The following is a 22874-nucleotide window of genomic DNA, read 5'->3' as shown; positions in this document are numbered from 1 at the left end:
TTGACGTTAAGAAGGGCCTAAGTCTCACCCAATTTTTTCCAAATTTCTCAGCATAGCCCACATCATTCAGGGCCTGGAAGATCCTGTCCATTGAGGCAGTTTTCCTCCTAGTGTTTTTGGAATGTGCAGGTGATCTACATTAGTGCATGACTTATAAATAAAAATATATCTGCTTAACTGTCCTTGCTCTGTAACTTAAAGGTCCTGAGGTTAGAGCTGCTGTGTAACGGTACAACTTATAACCTCTCAAAACTTCCCTTTATAAGTCTGGGGGGAATTCCAGAGTCTGGGGCCTAGGCAACTGAAAACATATGTATCAATGGTGGAATGATTTAAAATCACTGATGAGCAAGGAATTGGGAAGTGCAAAGATTTGAGGGTTGCAGGGCTGAAGTAGATTATGGGAATAAGAAGGACCAGACATTTGAAATCAAGGATGAGAAATTTAAAATCAGAGTATAATCATCCCTTGTAGATCTGCAAGCACATGGAGGAAATTGAAATATGTGAGCTTAAGTTTTGGCTGACTTGAAGTTGATGGATGATGGAAGGTAAGTACAAGACTATTGGAATAGTTGCGTCTTGAGCTAAAGCCATGGATGAGGGCCTCAGCAGCAGATATGCTGAAACGGGTGTAGAGGTGGAGGTATGTTGCAAAGTCATATGTAGTCGTTTTTGAAATAAAGTATTTACTGGCTGAAAACCACTGCTCAAGTTTTAAAAGGAATAAAATAGCGTAGCGGGGACTTTAAACTGTTATTTCTAAAATGGCTTATCACTTGCGTATCAGTAAATTCAATCTTCAGGACTGCTAAAATGGAGTCAACTTGTCAGCAGGAATCCATCAAAGATAATCAGACCTAGGAGCAGTGTGAATGGGTCAAAAACTGTGGCTCATGTGCAGAACATCCAAACACCACACTTGAGTGAGGAATTCATTAGACATAAGCACTTCAGCTGATGGATTCTGGCTGAGAGGAACCTTCCCAGCTGTAATATAATCAAGTTGAAACTACTTGTGTGGAATCCATTGGCCACACCAATATTTGAAAAACTGCTCAGTTGAAGGGAGAGAGAATGATGTGACAAGCCAGCTTATTCCTTTTTGTGTTTAAGAGACTGTTTTCTTCCAGAATTTAAGACAGAAGCAGAAGATATACTGAGGGGAGCTGCTATCATTTTTGTTCTACTTTCCATCTGTTGTCAGTTTGAACCCTGTCTTGTTAAGAATCAACCCAGCAGCTGCCAACTCCATAAGAATTGATAAGTTGTCTGTCAACATATTTTAATTTTCTCCACACTGAGTCCAGACAGCTACTAAGGTCAGCCTGAAAACCAAGATATCAATGCAGAATGTCTTATTAGAATTCAAATGGTATTGCTTAATCTGTTCTCCCATTCTGCACTGTGTGTATATGAACCTCAGAGTGCACGATCATTAGTGCATTTTTATTGTTTTTATTTAATGAGTAAAGGAGACCTTTATTGTAATCACATTTGTATCTTTTATAGTCACTGCATGTAAAGAGTTAAACACTAGCTGATTAGTAGTCACTTTTCTTTAAAAAGATCTGTAGTGGTCAAGTGAGGAGTGGGAAAGGAGAGGAGTACCCCATAGTTCTGTACTCCCCCAGAAGAGGAAACGTTACTTCAACATCCACGACTGCAGAATCTGCTAACTTGATGTAAAGTATATCCCTCCCTGCAGTGAAAGCATACCCAATCTGTCCAACCTTTCCTCAGATAAGACAACATACTCCTTCCAAGTATCTATCTAGTAAACCTCCTCCAAACCACCTCCAATGCATTAACATTCTTTCTTCAAAAAGGAGACCAAAATGAAAAACAGTATCGATGATGTGGTATCGCCAATGCCTTATGTAATAAAAGCATACAATCCTTATTTCTTGATAGTGGAGAGCATTCCATTAACATTCTTTTTTAATTACTTGATAAACCTGTGTACTACCTTTGACTCATGCACAAGAACACTTAGATACCTCTGCATCTTAGAATTCTGAAAACATATTCCATTTAGGTAGAGAGATAGTAAGAACTGCCGATGCTGGAGAATCTGAGATAGCAAGGTGTAGAGCTGGATGAACACAGCAGGCCAAGCAGCATCGGAGGAGCAGGAAAGCTGACATTTCGGGTCTGGACCCTTCTTCAGATTTCTGAAGAGAATGGGTGTTAAAGTAGGTAAAATGTGCAAATATTTTTGTCTTTACTGTAGGTAGATGCAAAGGAAAAAAAACACTAAACCAGTAAATCAGTAAATGGTAGAAAGAGAGGAACTTGGTGAAATTATAACCACCAAGGAAGCAGAATAGGATTTCTGAAGAAGGGTCCAGACCCGAAACGTCAGCTTTCCTGCTCCTCTGATGCTGCTTGGCCTGCTGTGTTCATCCAGCTCTACACCCTGTTATCTCATCTTCCATTTAGGTACTTCTGTTGCTTTTATTCTTCTGCCAAAGTGAACAATTTTTCATTTTCTCTCATTGTACTCCATCTGCCAGATTTTTGCTAATTAACTCAATCCATCTGTATCAGTTTACAAACTCCTAATGCCCTCCTTCACATCTACTTTCCTACTTATCTTTGCAATGGCACAAATTTTAGCCACCATGCCTGCTCCCCTTATCTAAGTCATTGATGTTTATTGTAAAAACTTAAGAGACCTGCAGGACTCTATTTGTCACATCCTGCCAATCAGGCTATGCTTCTACATTGTGCAATAACTTGTTATATGGCATCTTGTCAAATGTTTTTTGGAATTTCAAGTACAGTATGTCAGTGGGCTCTCCCTTGTCTGTTGTGTGGATGCCCAATTAAGTTGGTTAAGCATGATTTCCCTTTCTCAAAACCATGCTGATTCTTCCCAGTTACTACAGTTTTTCCAAGTGCCCAGGTATAGCATCATTAATGACGGATTCTAACATCTTCCCCTTGACAGATGGCAAGCTTACTAACCCAAAGTTTTCTCTACCCCACTTCTCGAGTAGAACAGTTATACTTGCTACTTTCCAGCCTGATGTAACGTTTCCAGAATCCAGTGAAGCCAGCCTGCAGCTCCATCAGTTTGTTTGGCACTGCTTCCTTGGTGGTTATAATTTCACCAAGTTCCTCTCTTTCTTCCATCTACTGATTTACTGGTTTAGTGTTTTTTTTTCTTTGTATCTACCTACAGTAAATACAAAAATATTTGCACATTTTGTCTACTGTAACACCCATTCTCAATCTAGAGGACCAAACACTCATTTACTCTTTTCCTTTTTTAGATACCTGTAGAAACTCTTGAAATCCATTTTTATGTTTCTAACTATCTTCCCTTCATGCTCTAATTCCTTTCTCCTGATTAAACTTTCAGTCATTCTCTGCCATTCTTTATATTCCGACCAATCATCTCACCTGCCACTTATCTTTACAGATTATATGCTTTTCAAAAAAGTTGGATGCTTTTCCCTAACTTGAGATAACCACAGATCCTCCTCTTGGAATTTCCTATTTACAATAGGAATATACTTATTCTGAGTACTCAAAATCTCCTTACATGTCTGGCACTGTTTCTGTATTGATCTGTTTCCTAGCTTAATATCCAGCTCATTTCGGCCAGTTCAACTTTCATGACCATGTAGTTGTCCTTTATTTAAGTTTACTATACTAGTCCTTGACGCAAACTTCTTCAATTTAAATTGGATGTAGTGTCTTCTGCTTCGATTTGCCTTTTCTCTGAGGACATTAATTAATCAATCTTGTCTCATTATACAATGCCAATTCTGGTCGGTTACAGAATATGCTGCTCTTTTAAAAAAAAAACTATCTGAAACGCATTCTATTAGCAACTCGTCCAGGTCACAATTGCCGATCTCATTTTTCTCAGTTTATATGTGCATTGAAATTACCTCTGATTATTGCGCAACTTTATCTCCAGCACTCAGTATTTCTTGTATACTTTGTCCTGTAGTGTGTTACTGTTAGGGACCCTGTGGATCACTCCTCGTAGGAATTTTTTTCCCCAACTGTTCTGCCTTGTCTCCACTCAAACTGATTCTACAGCCTGATCTGCTGAAACAATGTCATCTTAATGCACCAATGCCATCTTGATTAACAGTGTCACGCCTCTGCATTTTACCTAGCTTCCTAATCTTCTTGAGAATCATATAACCTCAATGTTCCGGACCTAATCCTTGTCATTCCTATTGCCATGTCTCCCTAAAGGCTACCGGGCCATATTCAATTATTTCAATGTGCACTATTAATCCATTTACTTTATGAATGCCACCTGCATTAGTTTTGTCCTTTGGTATCTTTGTGAGATTAGCCTTGATTTTTTGATGTATTCTTAGGTTTTCCCCTCTTCCTTCCTGCCATTCTCTGATGTTCATTTCTGATATGACTGTTTTGCTGTCCTGCCTTGACCCTACCCCTTGATTTGCTGCATCTGTCCAAGTTTAACCCCTCACATCACCACCACCAGTAGTACCCTCCCACGTTTAAACCCGTCTTCCCCAGCTAGGAGGCTTGCTAGAACACCAGCGCTGGACATGTTTCAGCCTAGATCATCCCAACTATGCAAATCCCACTTTCCCTGGTATTGTCAATATTCAGTGAACTGCAACTCACTAAGCCCACACCAGTCTTTGAGTCTCCTTTCACTAATCTTATGTGCTTTGTCAATTTCTACATGGCTCAGGTAGTAATCCAGAGATTGTGTGTGTTTTTTTTAATTTAGTGCCTAGCCTGTTATAACCACACAGCAAAACTTCCTTGTAACTCTCCCTGTCATCTTTGGAACAGCATTGTTCAGTTTCAGGTAGTGACTAGGCAGAGGGAAAAGGTTAGTTTTACGGGAGTAGTTTGTTGCTTTGTGTAAAGATAATAACTAAATATCTAACTATATAATTATCACACTATTGTAATGGAACTTATACTGTTAATTACTAAACTTGACATTCTGTGAATTTTGAGAGAAATTAAAATTTTACAAACTTCTGAATTGATGATGCAATGTAGGAAAAACAGCAGCCAATTAACACAAGCCTCTCAAACAACAATTCATCAAATAATTTCTGAGGTGACAGTTGAGATTTAAATCTTTTGCATTTATCTGAGGAGCCAGATATTGCCTTTTGTTTAATGTCTCATCTGCAAAACTTTGAATCCAACCACGCAGAAGGCAGGGTGAGTTTATTCCAAATGACGGAGGGATCTGGAGATCAAAGGCTATGCGACTGAAAAAATGGAGGAGGGGAGATTTGTAAAGTGTGTCAAAACTGGAAGAGCTCTTCAGTTTTTTTTGCTCAAATGGTAGTGGATTAAAACATAACAGTTCTGATTGGGTTGCAAGATTTATAACAATAGGCAGCTATGTGTTTCAGATCGCATTACATCAGATCTGCTATTTGAGCACAATTAGAAATTAGTTATTATTGACTGACCCCGTGCAGAAAGCTAGTAAATCCTGAATTGGATTCTGGCTAGACATGGTACATTGTTGTAAACTTTTCCAACTCATCTTCTTTGAGCACCATTCTCTGGAAAGCTGTTGCATGCTGCACAGCAAAGCCTTGTTTCTATGCTTCTAACCTCTTACCTAGGGAAAATCCTGAATTTAATGTTGTGGGCAGAAAATGAAGCATCACGGCATGGTGCAAGTGCTAATGATTTCATTTCAGTTAGGACCCATCTCTGGAGTGCAAACAGCAAAGAAGCAATAGCACTGAATTGCAAACTCCAGAACTATGTGAAGCAGCAAGTCTGCTTCAGATGACACATTGACTTCTCTGGATGTCACTCATGCAAGAATTACAATCACTACACTGGTGGAGCTTGAGAAGACACACTGTGCCACACATGGTTTGTGCATGATGCATCAGTGATCATTTTCAAATCAATCATAGAATGCTGCCTCTGATAATCTGCCGAATCAATGGGAAAGCCCTGCAATAGAAGTCTAATACCTGAATTTCCAGATTTATCATATGGAAATTATAATCTAGCCACAAGGAAGGATGAGGTTTTTCAGGTTTGTTTCATTTATTCTAGAATACTGGCTTTGGCTGGGGTGTGCATTTATGGTCCATCTCTAACTGCCGTTGAGAAAATGGTATTGAGCTGCCTTCTTCAACCACTGGTGTATTTGATGTAGATACATCCACAGTATTGTATTTGGAAGGTGCTGCTTAAAGTGCTTTTGGTGAATTTGTCAGTGTTTAACTCCCATTGAAGAGAGGTTACCTTTGCCTCTGAAGCATTGAGACATTGTAAACTGAGAACAAATGCTCAAGCTAGTCATTATAGGAGGAAAACGTAATGTAGAATTTGTAAGTATTGACTGGGACACAACACCCTCCTTTTCAAAATAGTTTGTTCATTTATATCCATCAAAGGAGGCAAACCAGGCCTTGTTTCAACGCCTTATTTGTATGACTGCAACTCTGACAGTGCAGCATTCCTTTCAAATTACATTAAAATTTAGCACCAGCTTTTGGACTCAAATCTCCGTTGTGGAATCTAAAGACGCACGAATATATGTTAGTGATGAGTGAGGGAAAAAGCTCAAGCTTTGTCTTGTAGCGGTTTCATCCTACTTAATGTGCTTAAAAATAACTCTTCATTTTATTGCTTGAGCTGTTTGACTTGTCTTGATGCAGCCTCAAAAGTGATGTGTTTTGCAGTAATTGCAGTCTTGCAGATAGTACTGTATTCTCAAGGAATGATATCTAAGTGAAAGATTCATATTTTGAGCTTGAAGACTGTAACCATAAAAGTGCTGTTTTAGTTCTGGACATTCTTGACATGTTCACTAAAAGAAGTGCTTTTTATGAGCTTACTTATCCATGCTAGCCTGCTGTGTGATCCTTTATCAGTAAAGATGATGGTCTAGCGATAATACCACTAGGCCTATTAATCCACGTAATGTTCTGGGGAGCCAGGTTCAAACCCTGCCATAGTAAATGGTAGAATTTGAATTTAATGAAAATCTGGAATTAAGAGTCTATCGATGGCCATGAAATCATTGCCGTTTGTCAGAAAAACCCGTCTGGTTCACTAATATCCTTTTATGAAAGGAAATCTGCCAACCATGCCTGGCCTACATGTGACTCCAGACCCACAGTGATGTGTTTGTTGTTTAACTGTTGTCGGTGCAATAAATGCTGTCTTGGCCAGTGACATCCACATCCTGTGAATGAACGAAAATCAATGATTATGTCCCTGTGACCCGATGTCAGGTTTTGTACTGGAAAGTCCGATGTTTGTTCTTTTAAGCTGGTTTGGCCAGTATCAGATCCAGGTAGCTTCTTACTAGATATTTTGACTCTCAGTGCATTTACCTCAGGAAAATATTGACAGTGACCTATACCACTATCTTTCCCAGAGTGCAGCAACCTCAGTGCGGTGGGGTGCAGAAAATGTTTTAAGTTTTTTTTTTTCCCCACTTGACCCCACTGTTTGAATGGCAGTGAATATTACTGTGAGGATGCCCTCAACCTTCCAATAAGTTACAGTGTTGTCTGCCATTAGTTACCTCCAACAGTGGCCATCATACCCATGACACAAATATTTCATGGAACCTTTTAATATTCTGATTTTCTTTTTCATCCTGTGCCATGTTTCCAGGTGGATGAGTTGCATGTGTCTACGAAAAATTAATTTTATTTTTACAATTACAGAGCTTGCAAAGTGTTTAGTTTAAAAGAATTAATTAGAACATTTTAACAATCAGTTTCAATTTATTTGGAAAGGTACTTGCATTTTACAGTGGAGTGATTCACAAAAGGTGAAAATAACAATGGTATGCACACAGGAGTTATCACTGGACATAAGAACATAAGAACTAGGAGCAGGAGTAGGCCGTCTGGCCCTTCGAGCCTGCTCCGCCATTCAATAAGATCATGGCTGATCCTTTCGTGGACTCGGATCCACTTACCCGCGTTCTCACCGTATCCCTTAATTCCTTTATTGTTCAAAAAAAATCTACTTTTTTAAAAAACATTTACTGAAGTAGCGTCAATTACTTCACTGGGCAAGGAATTCCATAGATTAACAACCCTCTGGGTGAAGAAATTCCTTCTCAGTTCAGTCCTAAATCTGCTCCCTCTAATCTTGAGGCTATGCCCTCTTGTCCTAGCTTCACCTGCCAGTGGAAACATCCTCTCTACTTCTATCTTATCTATTCCCTTCATAATTTTATATGTTTCTATAAGATCCCCCTTCAATCTTCTGAATTCCAATGAATATAATCCCAATCTACTCAGTCTCTCCTCATAAGCCAACCCCCTCAACTCCGGAATCAACCTAGTGAACCTCCTTTGCACCCCCTCCAATAGCTAGGTTTCCACTGTACCTACCCATTGAGGTTCATAACATTGACATTGTAAATTCACACTGTTATTCACCATTACTGATCATATGTACAGTACCTAGAATTAGTAAAAAAAAAAAAATGGAAGCTGGAAAGGAGCAGCATGGTGGTTAGTGGTTAGCACTGCTGCCTCTCAACGCCAGGAACCCAGGTTCGATTCCACCCTCGGGCGGCTGTCGGTGTGGAGTTTGCCAGTTCTGCCTGTGTCTGCGTGGGTTTCCTCCCACAGTCCAAAGATGTGCAAGCTAGGTGAATTGGCTATACTAAATTGCCCGTAGTGTTCAGGGATGTGTAGATTTAGGTGGGTTATAGGGGGATGGGTCTGGGTGGGATGCTCTGAGGGTTGGTGTGGACTTGTTGGGCCGAAGGGCCTGTTTTCAACACTGTAGGAATTCTATGATCATTCTATGAATATTCGTTAATCCGGATGAATAGTCTAATGACTTGGATACATCTGTAAGAAAAATGACAATTTGTTGACAGCCTGATTTTTATTGCAGGTTTAAAGACAATAGAGAAGATGAAATTTGGTTAGTAGATGTGAGTATGCACTTTTCTTTTGTGGAACTTAAAAAAACAAAATGCAGCCACTTAATGCTCACATAATTTTAGTATGCCTTTTTTCCAATGTTGCTTGTACTTCTGATGCAGCCAAAAGTAACATCACAATTGAACAGTGATCTTTAGAAGATTGAGTAGTTTGTTTTTCAGTGAGATATTTGTTGTTTACGCAGGACAAGTTTTATTGATCATTGGTATTATAATGCTTATCATATGACATTTGTGCGTGATTATTGAATTGAAAGGGTTAGATTGTTTAATGCACTGTCTAGACTAGTCTGTGATCTAAATATGAGTGTGTCCTCAAAAGGATATACATAAAACCTGTTTTGCTAACTTATGAATAACCTGTATATATTCAAGTCACTGAAATTGCTGCTGATCATTTTGGAAATATTTCACATCAATGTATCTCCGCATCCACATCATGGGTGTGTACATCTTGTAGGTAATTTTAATGTTAATGTCTGAAACCATTTTCTTTTACTAAATAGACTATTGATCTTTTAGCATAACATCAGAGCAACTTTGATTTTAACTCCTAAAATATCATGATTTATATGGAGTTTTTAAAAAATGTATTTGTATAATACGTGAATAGTTAATAGCCCAGTGATATTTTTCGTTCAGAAATTCTTGCCCAAGTTAAAAGTCCTGTACTCAATTTGAGTTTCTCAAAGTAATCAATTTAGTTTACTTCCAAACAAGTAACTTATGCTGGATATTACTTTTGGTATCCCTCCATTTGTAAATATTCCCAGGATGTAGCCTTAGTCTTTGGGTGAGGCCATTTGAGATCATCTGGCACACCTTAACGACTGACCAAGCTGAATCTGGAAGTCTGGAATAAGTGTCTCGTAGCAGTGTCCTTTGGTGGCAAGAATATTTCTGCTCATGCCTTGTTTCCAGGACTGGCTCCTCCTTTTGAACTTTTGTTACCCTTGCAGTTCGTTGATAATGGGATCTTCCCTGAGGACTAGGTTTTGGTATGCACCAGCTGTAGTTCAGCACACATTCGGGAGTAACACTATGTACTTCTGATTAATTTTAATAAGACTGTTCAGAAGAGAGAATTCTTCTTGAACAATTACTAATTCACCATCTAAAGCGTTGAAGACAACTGTACTGACAAATGACTAACATTTTACCAATGTCATTTATATATATCTTGGTGCAAATTTTTATAATTCTGTAATGTATAGTGGATTGTTATTTTCCAACAGTCAACTTAAGATTAAATTTTACTTCCCTTTCACTGATTTCCTACACGGGTTTAATCTTCAGTTGATATCTTCATAAATTGAACAACGTGGTCTGAATAAAGGGTTAGATTGTTTAATGCACTGTCTAGACTAGTCTGTGATCTAAATATGAGTGTGTCCTCAAAAGGATATACATAAAACCTGTTTTGCTAACTTATGAAACAATTTTGCACAACTGAGGAGAAAGAAAATAAAATTCAAAACCCATCCTGAATTGCTTAACCATGCAAATTAGGCTAGCTGTAATGAGTTGCAAATCTACACACAAGATATCTGGTTCTAAGTGATGCCTGGGAGACTTGTATTGATAAAAAATGATGAATTTTCTAGATGCATCGGTTCTTGTACTCGCAGCACAAGTTCAGTTGACTAGTTTAAGCAACAGTAGTCTTTTAATGCCTCCCAATCGACAACTATTTTGAATAGAAGAGCCCAAAAGTTTGTCACTTTAATATGTCATCCACTTCATAAGAATCATTAGAAGGATTTAATTTTTGCAGTTGGTAATTTCTTTAGACTGAAAGCAACGTCATCACAGATCCTTTTAAGAACATAAGAAATCAGAGCAGGAGTTAGCATTTGGCCTCAAGGCTGCTACGTTATTCAATACTATCATGGCTAAATTGCTTGCGTTTTGAATTTCACATTCCCTCCTATCCCTGACTAACCTTTTGATTTTCTTTCCTAATGGGACTTTATCTACCTCAGTCTTTAAAATATTTAGTGATCCCACCTCCACCACTTTGCAGCGGTAAATTCCAAAATCATACAGCCCTCAGAAAAAAATTCTCTTCTGTACTAAAAGTGAAGCCCTAATTTTAAAACAGTGGCCTTGGTTTTGGAATGACCCACAAGAGGAAACATCCTTTCCATGTTCACCTTGTTCATTCAGAATCTTGTATACTTTATTTAAGTCAACCCTTAGTCTTCTAATCTCCAGTAGAAATAAATCTAATCTATCCTGTTAAACATCCCACTCATTTCAGATATGAATCTGGTAAATCTGTTCATAAGAATCTAGTAAATTTTGGTGCAGTCTTGTTGCGCTGAAAGGCCCGTACCTATGCTGTCTTGTTTTTTGTTCCATCAGTAATGCCTCCATGGCATCCTCCATAATTAGAGGGAGTTCAGTGAAACAAATGCTAGTGTTGTTCTTGATGCTTGCTCCATGAGTATTCGAGCAAAACCCCCAAAAAATCAATTTTAATGGAGTGGACACCGCCCGAATGACCAAAAAAAAAGTCTCTGCTTCTAGGTAGTATTTCCCTAACTCTCAAATGACAAACATTCATGAGGCCTCAGTGCATCGGGTCAAACATGAACAAAGAAACCTCCTGTTAGTTACCAGGTATCACTCACCTCTCAGCTGATGAATGAACAAGCTGCTAGAGGAGGTGGTGGAGGCTGGTACAATTACAACACTTAAAGGGCATCTGGATGGGTATACGAATAGGAAGGGTTTAGAGGAATATGGGCCGCATGCTGGCAAATGGGACCAGGTCAGTTTAGGGTATCTGATCAGTGCAGGTATGGAATGTAATAACTAAGGCTAATACGACACTGTCCTTTACAACAAGAAGAATTGAACATAAGAGGCAGGATATTATGCTGCAGTTATAAAGGGCAGTTATAAACTACATCTCAAAAACTGTGGGCAGAAGGATCTGTTTCCGTGATGTATAACTCTATGACTCTCTAAGTGCTTCCAGTGCATTTACATTATCCTGTAAATAAGCAGATCAAAACTGCCCACAGTACTTGAGATTGGTGTAATTTGTTTTAAAAAGAAAATTTTGAGGCCCCAACACTGAACTCTGGGGGATTCCAGCTGTCACATTTTGCCGTCAGGCAAAGATCCATTCATTTATACTCTCTGCTTCCTGTCAATCAGCCAACATTCAGTGCTTGTTGATATGATACCCAGTACATCATGAGCTTTCATTTTCTGCAATAACCTTTGAAGCACATTATCTAATACCTTCTGAAAATCAAAATAATTACTTACACAGGCTCCAGTCTATCTACAATGTATATTATTACAGTACTAAACAAGCCAGTAGAGCTGCGGGGTGCCAATCTCGGTGTCCAGATCGGCTTTGCCCAGGATAGCTAATGAGATAGTAGTTGCGTTGGAGCAAAATTTTCCAAAATTCCCTACATTCAAGGAATGCTTTATTGGACTGGATATTAGCAACTATAACATCTCTGTTTGGGAAGGGGGTGCTGTGAGAGAGCGATACTTCAATAAATTAGTTGAACATGATTTCCCTTTGAAGCTATGCTGATTTTTGCTGAGTCCCTTGAGTTTTGCTAAGTATGTAGCCATAATTTCTTTAATGATCAATTCTAACACCTTACCCTTGACAGATATCAAGCTACTGGCCTATAGTTTCTTGTTCTCCCTCGCTCTCTCACAGCACCCCCTTCCCAAACAGAGATGTTATAGTTGCTAATATCCAGTCCAATAAAGCATTCCTTGAATGTAGGGAATTTTGGAAAATTTTGCTCCAACGCAACTACTATCTCATTAGCTATCCTGGGCAAAGCCGATCTGGACACCGAGATTGGCACCCCGCAGCTCTACTGGCTTGTTTAGTACTGTAGTGACCACATCTTTTTATTTTTGTTTTTATTTCCTTGTCGACTGAAATAGGAAAAGGACTGTTTTAAAAGCCAAGGCTTATAGAAGACTGACTACAGAAGTGTAAACAGCACTTACAACTTCTTCAAGAATTGGAGATTACTGTGGACGAGTGGGAATCGGGTGGTATCTGTGAAAGGAAATTTGACTGGTAGCAAGTAGCTGGTTGTCTGTGGAGTGGTGATTAGTTGTTGATGACAAAGGCCTTCTGCCTGCCAACAACAGTGATTGATTGGCTGTCAGGTAGCTGAATGGCTTGAAGATGTGAATGACATTATCTTACAAATGTTCAGACATCCAAAAGATGTTACTTTCTGTATTTATCTCAATAGTTAAAAAAAAATCTAAAGCTTGAAGAAAGTAAGTTTATTTTCATCTGCAAGTTGCTGTAAGCTGTTGCTTTTAACTGATAAGTCAGGGACTTTATAAATTATGAACCAGTCAGCCTGAGCTTTACGTGCCTACAAGCAAGTGGAAGAAAGTACCTGAAGAAGAGGCTCAGGAGATCCTGACAAACAAAAGGAGCATCTTGGCAAATCTTGTTAACATGGACCATTGAACTGCCTTACCAGTTTTTCGCTCCATAACGCCATTAATCTCTTGTGTTGCAGTCCACAGCTACTCTACAGCAAAGATTCTTTGGCAACATCTGTAATTTTCGTGCACATTGGAAATGCTACAATTATTGCATTGCAGAAAACATTTAAATTCATTTGAGCACATCACATCAGGGAAACAATCTAGTAAAACCTGGAAACATTGTTTGAAGGAGTGATGAAATAATGATTGAGTTATTCATATGGGCATTACCCCCCCACTACTCCGAATTCATTTTGATGCTAAAATTTGCTATGGCGCAATCATCAAACATGTGTGCTGCACAACTTTCCTGTGCAGTAATCTCACTGCTTCACTTAGCATTGTGATGGAGTCCAAGGTTTCAAAGTTTATATTTTGCTGTAGATGCTAATAGGACAGAGAAACTGAAAGAGGGATTCCCTAATCAAATTATTAGTGATCATCTTGTAGTTAATTCTTTAGTTCTGATCTGTCCTGTGAGTGAAAACCTATGTTTACCTTATCAAAGCCTTTTGTAAGCTTAAAAGATATCTCTCTCTTTCTAAAAGAAAGATCTCTAGCTTGTTTCATCTCTCAGTTCCAGTTTTATTATACATTTTTTAAACACCTTCTCCGGTGTGTCTTTCTTTCCCTAATACAAAGACCAGACTGTTCACCACACTCAAAAACAACAGTAGATTCTTCAATTTTGTTCACCTGTCCTTTCCATTTGAATGAGATTTGGCTCAAAAATAAACATGCCTTTTCTTTAGAGGGCAAGATGTTTAGGCTGCAATGAAGTTTTATTTTGCCGAGTTTCTTGCCGTTCTGAGCCAACCCTCTGTGCTGTAGTTTTACTGGTTTTGGCTTTGGAATCAACACTCCCAACTTTATACTTCAAACCAAACTTTAATTTATTTGCAATTATCAAACATCAGACATCTCACAGATTAACTATATGGTGCAGAAGTTAGAGAATGCTGAAAAGCCAAGCACAATATTAACAAAAGGTTTAGTGATGTGCAGATGGGGTTTGAGGGATAAAGCCCATGTACCTTCATGCTCCCCTGATATCCTCTTCGCACATTGAATGTAATTGCATTGTGAAGACTATTACCTCAGCAAAGTTATTGCCATTGGCTGATGTAAGGAAAGTAAAACGTTTGATGGAGTAGAGCAGTTTGATCTAATTAGTTAACATGTTAAAAATTGTTCTGATTAAGTGAATTTATTTCCCTAATTCTTCTCCAAAATGAATAAATTATCCAGTGCTAATGATTTGTGTTTGTTTTAGTTCTATGCACCTTGGTGTGGTCATTGCAAGAAGTTGGAACCAATATGGGATGAGGTAGCTGCTGAAATGTTTACCTCAGGCTCTCCTATAAAAGTGGGGAAGATGGATGCAACAATTTATGCAGGTGAGGTGCGCCACAGTATGCCTTGTATTGATACAAAGAAATGTATGAGAAATGACTTGATTTCACTCAGTCACAGTCTCATCTAAAATAATGTTGCATTTCAACTAGGGCTACTACTTTACTGAAGTCAAATCTTAATATTCTGGATTTTTTTGTCGGCGATGACTTGCTTTCAGTGATTTCTTAAGTATTGTAATTTTAAAAAGCACATAATTCAGTTTTTATTGCATGGAATTACAGGAATTCGTGATTTTTTTTAAAGACTGATTGTAGAGCCGTAGAAGATAGGAGCAGGAGGAGGCCATTCGGCCCACGAGCCTGCTCCACTATTCTTCACGATCATGGCTGATCGACCAAATCAGTAGCCTAATCCTGCTTTCTCCCCATAACCTTTGACTGTATCTTTCAATTAATTAATGTGTTGCTTTCAAGCTGAGCACACTATGTAACTTCTAAAGTTTAGAATATAATGAAGGCAAATTATTAGTTGTAAAACAAATCTGATCTGTAAATTTACATTTATTTTATAATTCCTCAGGCTAACATTCTCCTGTACAGGCCACTATTTGCTGTCATATTTCTGATATATCTTGCTCTACATGCATGCAACAGCTGTGATCCTGTGGACATCAATCTGATATTGCCAATTTTGTCACGTTTTTTTCTCCCCACAAAATACTCCTGATGCATTATACTGCAAAATGCGGTTCTGAATAATGCTTTCATTGTCCTAAGACACAAGGAAATTGAATGTTTTCTCTTCTAACTGAGAATCAATCAGCCTTTGCTTTTAACTTAAAAACATCACCAAATACAGAAAATGCTGTTGCTGTGTTGATCACTTCTTCTGGAAAATATTGCTGCAAACTGAGTAGCTCACAGACAGGTTGCGAGTTTTAAAACAAATCTCTCTCCCTATTCTCAGCACTTGTCTGTAAACAGATGGTGGTTTTATTTTTTTCTTTCCCTTTTATTTGAAAGCCGTGGGATATTTTTCCTTCTGTCTCTCGTGGGCTCTGATTTGATTTTGCAAGGACCATAACAGCACTGTGGCAAATTTTAAAAACAGAAGTAGGGTTTATTTCACACCCTCTTAGATGAAGGGAGGGAGGAATGCTTTGCTGTGCATCTCAGATACCGATAACAAACATGCAATAAGAGATCAAAAAAAGGAGCTTACTTAGTTAGAAACCACTTATGTACAATGACCTTGATTTTTAAAATGGAGTCTAAAACTCCAAAGTTGGTTTAGCAGTTTGGAATACCTTTGTGGTTGTGGTTGGTTAACTAACCAACAGTTGAGTTGTAGGCTTTTTCTTCTCTTTAAATCTATCTTCAAAAGTCACCTGAAGAGTTTTTGCCAAACCTTTGGTAATTTGGATGAAAGAAAAACATTACTTGCTGAATGCACAAATATAGTTTTTTGGCAGCTTTTTACAGGCCAGTGTTTTTTTTTCCTTTGTAGTCCAGAATCAGCAGGTTGATATTCAGATGTTACTTGGAGCAATTTGTTTTGTTTTTGATTTCCAGCGGAAGTCCTTTTGGTTTCCATTTTAATTAGTTCTGTTTCTGACAACCTTGATTAAACTGGCTGTTGATAATGCAGATTTTTTTAAACTAAATTTGAATTAACCAGTAATTTGAAGTAATCAATGCACATATTGCAACAAAGCAGGAAAATAGTGCTCATAAAATCTGATCATTTGAATTAAGTGACTTTAACTCCAGTGTACCAGCTCTTTGCTATAATTATGTAGTGGCTGGCATGGTGGCTCAGCGGTTAGCACTGCTGCCTCACAGCACCAAGAACCCAGGTTCGATTCCAGCCTTGGATGACTGTCTGTGTGGAGTTTGCACGTTTTCTCCCTGTCTGTGTGTGTTTCCTCTGGGTGCTCTAATTTCCTCCTACAGTCCAAACATGTGCAGGTTAGTTGGATTGACCGTGCTAAATTGTCCATAGTGTTCACAGCTGTGCAGGATAGGGGAGATTAGTCATGGTAAATGTGGGATCTTAGGATTAGGGTAGGGGGCTGGGTGGGATGCTCTTTCGGAGGTCACTGTTGACTCAGTGGGCCAAATGGCCTCTTTCCATACAGTAGAATATCCAAGATTCAGTGCTGATTCCCTAAATTGACTGTTACAGTATTTCAGAATCATATCTTTTAATAAAAAACAGTTGAGCTCAATACTGTAGATATCATGTGTCCAAGCTTCCTGGGTGAAAAGCATAGTCAAAGTTATAGACTGGTATTATGGATAGTCAGTTGTATATGGCTTATTTCAGGTGTTAAGTCATGAAGATATCTTCAAGATGGGTGTAATTTGCAAGTCTGTTATATAATGCTTTCTGTTGTAGACGATCGATTCTATAGCAGATTATAGAACAGCAGTCAGCTTTACAAGCCCATCAGGAACTACTTGGGAGTAGATTTTCTAGCTGACGTTGACTTTTAAGGGGTTTTCCAGGAAATTATTGCCAAGACCACTCAAGAATATAGCAGATGTCTTTGTGGGCTGTTTGGTGTGTTTTAAAAACAGTCAGTATTTGTAATTGGTTTTGTATGCTGCACAGACCACACCCCCTCCATCCTGCACCTTCTGCTAATCAAACCTGTTAAATATAGAGTTCTGTGATTGTTGTTGAGTCACTGGAGCATGGTTTTCCCTGGCATTAGACAGTTCTCACATTTTTACTTCTTGCATTTGAAGGTATGTACTTAGGGATGCTATGTACAAATCTCTGATTAGAGGGGAGATGAATGTACCCAATGTCATCCTCATCCTGATAGCCGCCCTTGTGTAGACCATCAGTTTGCAAACATCAAATGTCACTACATACTGAGGTTCTCCCTGTCCTTTGTGTTGTGGAGCTGGTCACATTATAGCAGAATGCTCCAAGGAATTGGACCCTACAGTGCTACCAGTCAATTTTGAAAAAGTTTGTGCCGTTAAACATTTTTGACCACAAGGCTATCATGCACGTAATATCCTCAAGGCCATCTGAGGAAAAGTGAAGGTTGATCCTATTAGTTGGTTCGCTGAGCAGACTGTCAAAGTAATTTGGCAGAATGCTTTATCATCAGAACTTTCCAACAAGTGCTAAGACTTAGCTTGGATGGTGATGAGAAGGACAAATGTTTCATGCACACTTATCCAGCAACAGTGCGTGCTACCCTCAAGACAGCTGCAGTGGCAAAAAGATTATCACACATTTTCTGTGGTGTTCCTTTGCAAAGAAAGTACAGTGAATAATGCTGTAATTTTTGTTGAGGTTTGTCCTGAATAGCTCAGTGACCCTGTGCACTATTGCCTGATCCCTGGGACACATGTTGAGACAAACATTAACTGTGCCTGGAAGACCATCAACACAGTGAAAGATGCTCCTTGGCCTACCTGAAACTTGTTTATCTTCCAGTGCCAGGAGTTGTCCTTGACGGACTGTGCAGACTGGAAAATTCCCAAGGTTCAGGACTGTGTACTGAAGGATGCATTAAAGCTTGGGACAGCAGCTGTCGAGATGCATTGGGGAAAGAAAATTCTGCTGTAATATCCATAATGGATATGCCAAAATGTCTATTAATTTACAGAACCTTTTTAAGTTTCTCTTGGAATGTATATATTTTCTTATATTTAAATGTTCCAATTTTGAGTTTGGATCAAGAAACCTACTTGCAATGCTCAAATGAGAAGTGTGGTACATTAATGTTTTTTCTGTAATATTTGATTGTTTTGCAATCTACTTATCGAAAATGTATGAAGAAAGTATATGTTTGCAGAAAAATGAAGGTGAGATTTGGCATCGTTTATTCTCACTTGGTGTTTTAAATGGGGAACTACAATCTTTGTTTTTCAAGAACAAATCCAGGAATTGCTGGAAAAATTCAGCAGGTCTGGCAGCATCTGAGGAGAGAAATCAGAATTACTGTTTTGGGTCCAGTGACACTACTTAAAAATTTTTTTAAAAATTGTTCTAATTATAATCCTTGTGGAGTCCTAAGAGTTTTAATAAGTGTTTTCATAGCTTTTAGTTTAGATTTTTATAGTTTAATTAAATGGAAACTTAATTATAAGATGAGATTACTGTAAACTATTTCTCATCTTTCAGATCAGCTGCAGGCTCCATACTAAGTAAGCAGGTTTCCATTATAAACATACTTATTCAGCTACGTGTACAGTCATTTCATTCTGAAATTGAAGTGCTTTTTGGGTAATTTTGGAGCTATTTCTGCTGTTTATTATTTAAGCCATATCGCTGTATCTGTTCTGCACATTGTAATATCTCTTAAAATCCATTTAATTCATATTTAATGACCAGCTGAATGCTCAAATCTTCTAAATGAAAGCCCAGCAATGAACGATGTGCTAACGCTTGATCCTGTGAGTAATACTGTGAGGCCATAAATCTCTGAGTTCCATGGACATTTTGGCGCTGTAAAATTTAGCTTTAAACATGCTGTAGTTGCACTGCCCTCATTGAACAGTCAGTGTGAAGAAGCCAAATTTAGCGGTATTTTCACATCTAGTTACTGTTTAACTCCCCACTTTCATGTTGTACATTCAAAGCCACTTCCTATTGATGGAAAAATAGTTGCATCATTACGGCTAATGTTTCGTGTAATTTTCGCCTTGTGTGTAGCCTAATTGTTGCACCGTGCGGTCTTGTTAACAATTGCCATGCATACCTGCATCTTAAAAGCACTGCTACTTGTGTGTGGTCTGTTTGTCCCGTTGCAGTGAGTTTTTCAACTTCAAGGGACCATTGATGACAAGCATAAACTTTTAAAAGGGGGATTATATTAAATTTCAGACAAGATCTCTGTGGAAGATCAATGACCAGTTTTAGTCAGATTATTTTGATGTGCAAGCTTTGATAAAATTATGATTTTGAACAATATGGAGATTATTGAAACAAATATTCGCAGTTTTATTCTGCTTGATCTTATGTTTCAAAATTTTGATCTGGAACAGTAATTGTATTACTTTGTAAAATCGGTGTTAAAGACGTAACTTTCTGCACTGTTCAATATTACTGCCATAAAGTAGATGTTTTCTTATTTTTGAGTTAGAGGCTGACAGTTTGGATCTTGATGGTTTAAAAAAGAATTAATCAGCCTCACTGGTTATGTTCCCTGTAGGCCATTCGCATCAAAGGAAACTTGGTGTTAATGCTCTAAAGGATATTCATTATGTCACTGATGGAGAGGTAATTGTTGTGCTGTATTGTCACATGCTGGAAATAACTTCTATCCCCTTATTTATCTGAAATATTCTCTTTTACCCCTCTGTTGTGCTTGGCAGGATCTTTGTGTCAGACACATGTTCTGTGATTTGTGTCTTCTCCCTCACCAACAGTTGTGATAATTTCTGCCAGCCTTACTTGTCTCTGAATTCAACACATTAAGCAGATTATCGTCTGCTCTTCTGACACTTTTAATTGTACCTTCCACCCCATCCCACTCCACCAATCTGTCAAAGGGATCGTTCTTGCCGTGACACTCCTGGTTCACTCTGTCACCTCAATTCTTGCTCTCATCAACAGTTGCTAGTTCCCTTCCCCCATATGACTATCCAGGACCTTGGGTAACAAACAGTTAGTCCACAAATTGCCATTGACCTTTCACGCCATTTCAGAGAGAGACAGTTACCACTCCACATCTGCTGGGAAAGACAATGAGGCAGGTCTTTATTAACTCCTGCAGCCATTTGTGGACTGGACGCCTGTTGTTGGTATCAATGTGAATCAGATTATAGCTAACTGAGCTAACCAATCCACAAACTAATAGCTTTGATTGCTCCTGTATATCTGCTGTGCTCAGTTGGTATCACTAATACCCCTCAAATCAGGAAGTTGTTGGTACAAGCCATATTTTGAAAACCAAAAGCTGGTTGACAACCTAGGCAGTGCTAAGGGAGTGCTGCACTATTGGAGGACGCCATTGTTAGGGTGAGACATCAAACTGAAAACCCATCTGCCTCTTTGGATGTTTAAAAAAAAAGGCACGATTTCAAAAGAGCAGAGTGACCCCCAGTGCCCTGACTAATAATTATCCCTCGATCAATGCTACATGGACAGGTTATCTGAACATTCTCACATTGCTGTTTTGTGAGACCTTGCCACAGGCACGTGGGCTGCTGTGCTTCCTACATTACAGCAATGACTACATTTCAGAAGGACTTTGGGTGTATAAAACACAGGAGCAGAAGTAGGACATTCAGCCCATCAAGTCTGCTGCACCATTCTGAGAGAACATAGTTGATCTGGTTATCCTTAACTCCACTTCCCTATCTTTTCCCTATAACCCTTGGTTTCCTTTTTTATTAAAAAAACTAAATCTACTTAACCCAGCCTCTACAGTCCTCTGCAGTAAAAAAAAATCCTGCAGATTTACCACTATCTGAGATGAAATTTCTCCTCCTCTCTGTTGTAACTGGGTGACCCCATTGCTCTGAGATTGTGCCCTCTGATCCTGTGCTGACACGCAAGGAGAAACAACCTCTCCACCATTTTTGAAACATCTAAGAATCTTTGAAGTTTCGATGAGGTCTCCTCTCATTCTTTCAATTTCGGTGAGTTCAAGCTCCCCCAACTTAATCTTTCTTCACAAGAAATCCCTCCATACACACAATCAACCCAGTGTACCTTTGCCAATGCCAGTATATCTTTCCTTTGTGAGAACCAAAGCTGTGCACAGTATTCTAGTTGTGGTCTGATCAGTGCCTTGTATACGATAAGCAAGACTTCCCTATTTCAAACTCCATTCCCCTTTGAAATTAAGACCAACAGTCCATTTACCTTCTCATTACTTGATGGGCTCAAATACTAGCCTTTTGTGATTTATGCACAAGGACCCCATGTGCTGCAGTATTCTGCAATTTTTCTTCATTTAAATAACAATCTTTATCTATTCTTGCCAAACTGCATAACCTCACATTTTTCACATTATATTCCATCTGCCAAGATTTTGCTAAGTCACTAAAACTGTATATCCCTCTGTAGACTTTTGTCTCATCCTCACTACTTGCCTTCCCACCTCTCAATTATATGCAAAGTTGTTAATAGTAGATTCACTGCCTCATTCAAGTCAACAAAAGACACCATATACATGCAAGTCTTTTTTTTCTTGTGTGAAATGATTTATATATGTTCACTCCTTTTTTATATTGGATTAGCTGCTCGGGAAACAAAATGCAAATGACGTGACTTGCATTGAGCAACTACATTGTGTTTCCCCTTGTCACCCAGATGCCTCCCATGTTGTTTGTCATTTCAATTATTTGCTGATTTCTACTTTGAACTTACTGTTGCACTGTTCCAGTAAGGCTCAAGTTAAGCTTGATGCCAAATCATTTTACTAGACACTTTGAAGACCAGTTGGCTTACTGTTCACTTTAGCAAATTTAGATCTCAATTAATATTTCCATTTTTCTCTCTTGAAATCACAGCTGACAATTTGATGTGGTGTGCTGATATTTTAGGGGATATGTGGTTAGGAGCAGATGTATTTGGGTTATCTTTTTGGAATACTTTTTACTGGTGGTATAGCCTAAGACCTTGGCATTATTTTTTTTTTCTGGGCAATATCCCAAGCACGACCACGCAGCAACCCAAAACTGTCCACACAAATCTGCCTGTCTAAATTGTTGGGTTTATGTGGCTGTTTGGTGGGGGGGGAAAAAATTAGAGGCACCAAACACAAATCAGATGTGTCTACCATTAACGAAACATTGGTGAGAACTCTGCTCCAAAACCCCTGTAGCTTTATCAAATTATTTTTTCCTTATGTATTTGTTGCTTTCTGTGCAGTTCTGCTATTTCTCCCTCTGTCTTGTGTACATCTTTGGAATGTTAGTATGCTGGAGTGATATCAAGTATTAAGATTTGTAGGTGGAGGTTTTATCAGAAGAACCAAAGAAAACCTCTTGGGAGTGAACTGCGTTCAATTCTGGTCTCCTCGCTTATAGGAAAGATGTTGTTAAAGTTGAAAGGGTTCAGAAAATACTTACAAGGATGTTGCCAGGGTTGGAGGGTTTGTGCTATAGGGGCTGAATAGGCTGGGGCTATTTTCCCT

The 22874-nt window shown here is 38.6% G+C and overlaps 1 protein-coding gene across 1 annotated transcript in view; it reads left to right on the top strand.

Annotated features, from left to right (window-relative positions):
• Positions 1 to 22874, top strand: part of tmx3b (thioredoxin related transmembrane protein 3b) — a 134141-nt gene that overhangs the window by 9848 nt on the left and 101419 nt on the right. Inside the window, exons 3-4 of the mRNA XM_020517218.2 lie at positions 8866 to 8905; positions 14682 to 14805. Of these exons, the coding sequence (XP_020372807.2) occupies positions 8866 to 8905; positions 14682 to 14805 (164 nt within the window). The remainder of the gene's footprint in view (positions 1 to 8865; positions 8906 to 14681; positions 14806 to 22874) is intronic.

Source organism: Rhincodon typus, chromosome 4 (genome assembly GCF_021869965.1).
Source record: "Rhincodon typus isolate 14 chromosome 4, sRhiTyp1.1, whole genome shotgun sequence".
Lineage (NCBI taxonomy): Eukaryota > Metazoa > Chordata > Chondrichthyes > Orectolobiformes > Rhincodontidae > Rhincodon > Rhincodon typus.
Note: the sequence above shows the minus strand (reverse complement) of the source record. Positions and strands in the feature narration are given on the sequence as shown.